Source organism: Nelumbo lutea, chromosome 3, assembly GCF_056320005.1.
Source record: "Nelumbo lutea isolate HS-2025 chromosome 3, American lotus-T2T, whole genome shotgun sequence".
Classification (NCBI taxonomy): domain Eukaryota; kingdom Viridiplantae; phylum Streptophyta; class Magnoliopsida; order Proteales; family Nelumbonaceae; genus Nelumbo; species Nelumbo lutea.
In genome coordinates this window covers 59,710,749-59,719,658 of record NC_142686.1, presented here as the reverse complement: position 1 = coordinate 59,719,658, position 8,910 = coordinate 59,710,749, and the positions used below count along the sequence as shown (strand labels likewise).

The 8,910-nt window shown below is 37.4% G+C and overlaps 1 protein-coding gene across 3 annotated transcripts in view; it reads left to right on the top strand.

The window, feature by feature from the left end:
- Positions 1-8,910, top strand: part of LOC148865202 (uncharacterized) — a 60,787-nt gene continuing 51,877 nt past the window's right edge. The window contains exons 1-4 of one of the 3 annotated variants that reach the window (XM_088981061.1): positions 1-267; positions 696-1,963; positions 4,633-5,335; positions 5,444-5,530. In XM_088981061.1, coding sequence (XP_088837187.1) covers positions 178-267; positions 696-1,963; positions 4,633-5,335; positions 5,444-5,530 — 2,148 coding nt within the window. In that variant the 5' untranslated portion in view covers positions 1-177. The remainder of the gene's footprint in view (positions 268-695; positions 1,964-4,632; positions 5,336-5,443; positions 5,531-8,910) is intronic. The other 2 variants (XM_088981062.1, XR_016110757.1) reach the window with 2 other exon arrangements.

Below are 8,910 nucleotides of genomic sequence, written 5' to 3'. Positions count from 1 at the left end.
AGAGCAAATTGACAATTTGACATCAGACAATAGAATTCAGACTAATCGATTGTGTGTATGCGAACAAAATAATACCGTTGGACGAACAGCAATAAAGCAGATTTAGGCTAAGGAGTAAGCGACACATGGGAGACGATACACAGAAACATTGACTGACCGAGAGAGCGAGAGCAGTGTATGGCTCGGTCCGCTTTCGACGTCTCAATCCTCGATTCTACTTCAAGACTTCTCACATTGTTGGATCTCAACGAAGAAGATCACAGAAAGGTTATATTCATTATTTTTTTTTTCTTTTATTTCATTGTCTATTCCGATTTACGTGACATTATTTTATTTTATTTTATTTATTTATATGAATTATCTATTATTAGTTTGATTTAAATTTCAAAATGTCTATCAATTATGAATTATCTTTTAAAAATTTTACTTCTGTGATGAAAATTCTCTTTCATTTATTTTAATTTATTTTTGTGGATAACGGGTGTTAATTTTGGGCATTATTTGCATATTTTCCCATTACAGTTTTAGTGTAATATCATTCACTTCTTCTTCTTCTTCCTCCTTTTTTTCTTATTTGACCTGGGTTCTGTTTATTTAATATCATAGTTGGGTATATTTTAGATCTAGTCTTGCTTGTTTTGCCAATGTCGATTGATAGTTGGTGCTCATTTTTTTTTGAGGTTTTTAATTTACAGAAGCAAAATATGGAGGATTTGGACGTTGATCAGATAATTGATGTTCCTGACAATCCTGACAGAATGACAACGCGGAAGAATGGTGAAAAGAATATCGGCTCTTCAGTAGCTGGTAATTCTGTTAATGCTGATTCATTGCGTAAATACGTTCCCAATTTGCTCAGAGGCAGGGGCAAATTGATTACTGAAAATGGGAACAGCAGCAGATCTTATCCACGTTCCCAAAAAGAACTCACAGTTACTGATAAAACAGAGCATGGCATTTCCTCCATTTTCCCCTTTTCAGACAATGCATCTGTTTCTAAAAAATCTCATTTTAGGACTATGATGCCACGACAGACAACTAAGCTTGAGATTAAATCTTCTGCCCAACCTCAACATTCGGTACATGTGCCTTGTAGTTCTCATGGTCGTGGTGACAGTGATTGTCTAGCCGATAGAACTAAGCTTGGTGGTAGGTCTGGTATTCCTGAAGTATTTGTCTCTGATGTCAGAATTCAAGATGGAAGCAGAGGAAAATTAATTGACTTGATTTCAAATGACAAAAGCCCATCATATTCTACCAATCCTAGGAATACAAGAAGGAAGATGCTCTCAGGTGACATGAACTTTGATAATGGGAAGGTTGTCTCCACTGGGACTCCTAGACTTTTTAGTTGCATACCAGAGAACCATGTCCTAGATTTGACCGTCCAGAACGAATTTAGTGCAATACCTGAAAGGGAAGGTAATGAATCAAAATATCTGGCTGAAAAGGTTAGAAAAGGATCAATAGCAGCCAATGGATGCCCTTCAACTCATGTTGTACGAACCTCTTCAAGAGCATCCAGCAGTGCCTACAAAGGGAAAACCAAATTAGATGATAATACATGTGATGATGATGGGGCAGGTCTGGATTTCATCGAAGCTATTGATTTGTCCAATGATTCTGAATCAAAAACCAAACAAAAGATGCATATATCTCCACATTCTACTTCCTCACCTAGGAAAATTGGGCAAAAGAGGCTTGTACGCAATGGATGCATCTCTCCATATAATATAGCAAAGGCTAAACATACAGCTGAAAGCCTTGGTAAGAGTTCCAGAGGTGCTAAACAGAATGACTTCACTGAAACAGTCTCAAGCAGTGGGACTTCATCTTCTGAAATTCACATCATTAGCCCCAATTCTGAAGGCAACCATACTGCTAGGATGAAAGGAAAAGGAGTACTTAATGACCAAATTCCAGCAAAGGAGAATGATGGCAAAGCTATACATTTTCAGAGAAGGTAGCTTCAAACACCAGCATGTCTGACTGTCTTTTGGCCGTTTAATATTTTCTTACATGTATATCAACCAATGCATAACTATTTTTCAGTTAGCAAGCATTCTGTTGAAATTGTATCTGATTCTCTTAGTACTTCTATATTATTTAGTTTTTATCTTTTTTTTTTGCTGTCTTTATGAATGGATAGAGTTGTTTTTGTTAATTGAGGGAAGTGGCACTCATTCCAAGACACATTTATCTACTTCACTTCAAAAACTCCAGAAGCATCTTTTGATGTGCCTAACATACATGGGACATCTAGTTTACCCCACCTCTAACTAATGGTTTTGGTTATTTATGTACATCTGTTTATGTTTAGACATAAATACTCTTCAGCCAACATTTATTTATGTTTACAGCACATTGTTTTTAATTATTTTGATCAATAGCTCACAATTTTCATTATATAAAGGATAAAAAGATACATAGATACAGATTTAGGGGAGATAAGCTTTCTTAATTCTTCCACCCAAAGACAAAAAACAAAGAGAATTAAATTACAAGATAGCCCAGAACAAGGAGTCCCTAGTTACCCCTTGTTTGGCTAACTCATCAGCAAAGGAGTTAGCACATTGTTCAACCAATTGGGTGAGAATTGTGGATGGTTCTGTAGAGTGATAATTGACATTCCTACAGAAAGAAGACAATATGAGCTATGTTGTACTCTATACAAAAACAACATTTAACAGGGAAAACAAACTGGAGCCAGTTTTTATGGAACATCACACACCATTTACATTTCTATGGGACATATGGAAGAAATGGAATAAAATGATTTTTGAAGGACATTCAAGATCACTCCTGCAGGTGTACAGAGGCATTTTCTCATACACTGGGACATGGAGGAGGGGGCTTTTCCGGTGTAAAAAGAATCCAAGACAGAGCAGTTTGATGAAACAGAGACTGGGATAAGATTGTTGGATATTATTCTTGTAGTCCATTGTATACTTTTGTTTACTTTTTATTTGGGGAATTACATTCTTTCTTTTCTGTTTGATACTTAGTGAGATATATTAGCTATACATTAGCTATCAAATGAGGAAAAGATACAAAATGATAGAAGAGAAGATGCAAGAAACCAGAATAAAATGGGGGCTAACTCTCAACATGAACCATGGACCACCTGCTCCTTTACAAGGATATATAATGCTGCACCCTAAAACACAAAAGACCCCAGAAATCCTCCCATAAAACCTCCCAAATCACCTGACACAAGGCACTGATAAAAAATGCACTTCTAGTTCCAATAGAAAATGCACTACAAGTAGTCTTGAGTAGGCCTCTATCTTGTTTTCTTTGTGGTACATATAATTTAAAAGCATGAATTTGATCTGCATTCTTATATAAGTCTCTCCTTTTGTGCTGTTACAACCTGCATATACCAATAGGACTTCTGTGTTTTGATCCATTTGTCCCATGTTGGTAGTATGGGATGCTAATGTGAGGTATCCCACATCGGTAGTATGGGATGCTGTTGTGGGGTATATATGTGTTTGGGTTCCCTCCCTCTAGCAGCTAGCTTTTAGGGGTGAATTCTCCTAAGGCACATAACAAATGGTATCAGAGACTACTATGCCTCCCAGTTGCATTCGAGCGGTGCAAGCGGAGGTGCCAGTATTGCAGCGTTAGGCCGGGACTAGTTGGGCTAGTGCAAAGCCAGCCTGCATGGGTGCTGGGACTGTGGAGCGTGGTGGAATGTTATGATCCATTTGTCCCATGTTGGTAGTATGGGATGCTAATGTGAGGTATCCCACATTGGTAGTATGGGATGCTGTTCTGGGGTATATATGTGTTTGGGTTCTCTCCCTCTAATAGCTAGCTTTTAGGGGTGAGTTCTCTTAAGGCACATAACATTCTGATATTGCACTGACATGACTATTGTTGTAGTTACACAATTAAATATCACATGCAGTTGGTGGGACATTTGAATTCTTTCAGGTTCCCCAGGCAACCCTTGTCTGCCTCTAAAGAACATGTATAATACAGAATTGAATTGTGTTACTTCTCTGATTCAGAATAACATATTATTGCGAAACTGTAGGCTATTTTTAACTGCCTATTAAACAACTTTGAACATTGAATCTAACTGATAGATGAATTGTAGGTTAACTATGGTTTGCCACTTTTAGATAATTGTTGTTTTTAGTATCTTTTCTTTTTTTTTTTTTAATAAATGATAGAAATTTTATTAGAGCATAATTAAGTATTGCATGATTACAGAGTACATCCAGTGGAGGCGCGAGATGCAGCCCCAGCCATATAAACAGATTACATCTAAGCCCAGAATAATTCAGACTTATGCACCCCCTGTTTTGCAAAGAAATCAGCCATCCCGTTAGCTGACTGCCTTTCCCATTGGACTGAAATTGTCATATCTCTGACCAGCCACTAAAATCTTTTCATATATTCTTTGTATTTCTAAATTACAGTTTCATGTTCCTTCAACCACTCTATTTACTAGTTTAGAGTCACCCTCAATTAACGGTCTATCATAATTTTTAGTATCTTTTCTTGTTACTGCTGATACTCCTGATGGTTGAGATTTGAGATTCACATATGTTCTCATGCCCAACTTCTAGCATTCTGGGAACTACTATAGTTTTTCATTGGTAGCATGGTATGTTTCTGCAGAAGTTCAATAAATCTTGTGGAGGAGGCTAGTCGAGGGAGTGGTGGCACCAATGGAGATGTTTCTCAATCCTTTGAAGAGAGAAGTGTTTGGAGAAGTACACAAAATCCTTTAAGGAAATTATCTTCAGTCATGTTTGATGAGGTTGGACATCTTCCTGGGGACGATAAAAGACATGGAAACAGAATGGAAAATATAAATTATGTAAATGCAGTTAATAATAGTCCTCAGATTACTAATTCTGTTAAAGTCAGGAACCCGGCTACCATGCAGCATGGGGCCACTCAACATTTATCTCAAGCATCTTCAAGTATTATTTTCAAGTCAGATAAGGTAAACAGGAAACTTAATGGAGAAAATAAGCTAATGAAAAGACAAAAGAAACATGGTCCCCATGGCAATACTGGTGACTGCTCTACTTCGACTTTTGATGACTCAGAAGTTGCTTATCTCTGTTCCTCTGGTGAACCTCCTAATGCAAGAACAACCAGAACCCGGAATCCTTGTTGCCGTGGTGCTTCAGGCCCTATAATAGAAATTGATGATATATCTCCAGAAATTAGATGTAGTAATTCTCAAGATGCAAGTCGAACGGTCATTGATGACTCAGATTCTAGGGCAAGGCAGGTAGAAGCTGATGAGATATTGGCTCACCAACTCCAAGAACAATTTTATAATGAGTTACCAGGAGCTGCTTTTGGAGAGGTTGTTATTCTCTTTATCTGGTTCTAATTTTCTAAGATTCTTTTTCCTTGTATGCAGTGAAAAGTTATCCCTAACCAGTTCCTCTTGTATTTGTCTACCCACCAACAGATTGATGCAGGAATTGTGAGGACTTTGCAACAGGAAGAGGATACACACTTTTCCTCCTTTCGTGGGTCTCGACATTCTTCACATCATGTAAGTGAAAATTTTTACCAATATTTTAAAAAGGTGTTGGAAGAGTATGCCTCCATAGAAAGTGTTAACAAAACACCTGGAGGTATTGCCTCTCATATAGAGGCACATAGAAAAGCGTATTCCTTGTATAAGGTGCATGCTTCTATTGCACCTCCATATGAGAGGCACATGCCTCATGCATCTCACCCTTTTGACATATTTTATTAAAAGAAAAATAGTGTTATTTTCTCATTTTCCTGCTTTTCCTTTATTTTTGGGAAAACTTCCCTATTTTCTAGTTATTTTGTTTTATTTTATCTATTCTATAGTTAAAAAAATGCTTAGGAGTCTTACACATCTTGTGTTCTGGTTTATGCCTCATACGTCAAGATAGTGGAATGCTTTTCATCATGACTGTGCATTTTAAGACATTGGTTTTAGATGTAATTTCACAGATGAAATGGCCTCAACAACCAGGATCCAACTGAAAGCTACAAACAGCTTTATGTTTATTCATATAGAAAGTTCTTATTTCTTACACATCCTGGAATTTAATGTGCAATTGGAGATCCATGTTAAACATAGAGCTATTAATCATCTAATAAACTATGGCAGACAGTTTTCATAACCTGAAGAACACTTGCTTTGTGATTTTTGACCCAAAAAGGTCCCTAAACCTTTCAGAAGAAATTCAACATTTCCAAAGATAATTGTAATTTTATATGGAATAAGTATAATGTAAACACATGAAAGAAACAAGAGAGTCTTTTGCAACAAGACAAAGAGCACTGATGAGGTAGTGCAGCAGGTGGTCAGCAAGCTGATTTCTTGGGTGTCTGTAACTCCTGACTTTAAACACCTGAAATTACCTGATTTGTTTAGGTCCCAGTCCATTTGGAGTCTGTAACTTGGCTTTGTGCCCTGTCTAGTCCTTATGTAGGTAGTTTTTCTGTTGTAACTTGTACTCGTAATTACTAAAATCTTACCTTACCTTTCAAATATATATATATATATATATATAAACACATGAGTTAAATAAAGAGGGATGGTAAAGGATGAATAAGAATTAATGGAAGATAAAGAATATAAGATACAAAGTTCATTTTTTTTTCCAATTCAAGCCAAAGATGACTTAACATGTAGAGGAAAAGATATAAAGGGCCAAGGGTCACTGTCCAATGCTAAAAAGCATCTACTAGACATGGGTTTCATATAGAGTGGGGCTAAAGCAAGTGAACTAATTAGCAATACTTGACTTCTGTTGGTTGACCACTTAATTTTACTTGTAACAGTCTTTACCCATTGTTAATAAAATCTGTTAATTTATCAAAATAAAAAAGGAGAATTTATTCCTTGAGTAATTCTTTCCATTTCTTTTCTGTGGGTTCTCATTTTGATACCACTGGATGGAGAAATAGGTCTTCTGATTATGTTACATGGATACTAGTATGATTATAGGAATGCGACATGGGTATAGGGTGTTCTATTGGTGAGTTCAAAAAATTGGATATCAGGACTTACTGGACATGCTTTTTATTATGTAATGGTATATATATTACTAGATAAATGGTGAGATAGTTGTTGAACAAGAAAACGAATTTAGAATCATAAATCAAAGCAAACACTAAGCAAAGCAAGGGGTTAATAGGGAACTTTTATTTTGGGCTCAATCTTTTGATGCAAGCAAGATTTACTTGGTCCAATTATTAGGAGAATCCTTTCTGTCCAAAGTTGGATAGATTCCTCTTTAACCTAGCTTGGGAGAATCATTGTGGAGACTGGAGATCTGGGGGCTAGAGCTTTACTGAGAGTAACTTCAGATCATTGCCCTATTAAATTGGGTTCCGAAACCTTTATATCAGGCCCCACTCTGTTTAGATTAGAAAACATGTGGCTGACTCATCAAGATTTTGTGAGGGAAATAGGGATGTGGTGGAATGAGGACTTAAGGGGAGTGGAGTGGAAGGGTTTTAAGTTCCATAGGAAATTGCAGAGATTGAAAGATAAGATAAAGGAGTGGAATAGAGAGTATTTTGGGAGTATTCACCCTAATTATTAGTCGTGGGATTAATGCTACTTTCTTAACACTTATCCCAAAGAAGTCAGATTCACCCTAAAGATTTTAGGCCTATTAGTTTGGTGACTAGTATCTATAAGGTTTTAGCCAAGGTCCTGTTGCTGAGAATCAAAGTGGTGCTCCCGTCCATAATTAGTTAGTTCCAAGGGGCTTTCCTCCAGGGTAGACAAATTATCGACCAAATTCTCAATGCAAATGAATGTGTAGAGGATGTGAGAAGATCAAATGGAAGGGGTTTTGTTTGTAAGTTGGACATAGAGAAAACCTATGATTTAGTGGTTTGGAATTTTTTAGTAGAGGTAATGAGGAAATGCGGCTTTGGCATTAGATGGTATAATTGGAACAAGGGTTGCTTGAAATCATGCCATTATTTTGTGTTGGTCAATGGTGGGGTGAAGGATTTTTTCTAGGCAAGAAGAGGCCTAAGACAAGAGGACCCCTTATCTCCTTTTCTTTTTTACTCTAGTGGCGGGTATTTTCAGTAGGATTATTTCTAAGGTGGAGAGGGAGGGTGAGATTAGGGGCTGGAGGATTGGTCGCAATAACATTGTAGTTTCACATCTCCAATTTGCAGATGACATTACAATATTTCGTGAAAGGGATGGTTTTAGATTGGTAAGGAATCTAAGGGGCTGGTAAAGAAGTTTGAAGGTGTGTCAAATCTGAAAATCAATTTTGGCAAGAGTTGCATCACAAGGGTTAATTTGGAGACAAGAGAACTAGAGGCTATAGTGCAGTGTCTTGAGTGTTCCATTTCTAGTTGGCCTATGACCTATTTGGGGCTTCCACTAGGTGCTAACTCTAAGAGAGTAGGTTTTGGAATCCAATTGTAGAAAGGTGTGCAAAGAGACTTGTGGTGTGGAAGAAGAACTACATCTCTTTGGGTGTTCCATTTCTAGTTGGCCTATGACCTATTTGGGGCTTCCACTAGGTGCTAACTCTAAGAGAGTAGGTTTTGGAATCCAATTGTAGAAAGGTGTGCAAAGAGACTTGTGGTGTGGAAGAAGAACTACATCTCTTTGGGTGGGAGAATCATACTGATCGGATCAACTTTGGCAAACTTGCCACTATATTATTTGTCTATGTTTAGGATCCTATAGAAGGGGGCAAAGAGGATTGAGAAAGTGATGAGGGACTTCTTATGGGAACCAGGGGAGGAGAAGAAAGATCATCTAGTAAGATGGGAGTTAGTGACTAAAGGCCTACAGGAGGGAGGTTTGAGTCTAGGTAATGTAATTGAGAAGAACTTGGAGCTTTTAGGAAAATGGGTCTGGAGGCGGCCTTTGGAGAGGGATAAATCGTGGCACGGTTTGATAGCTAACAT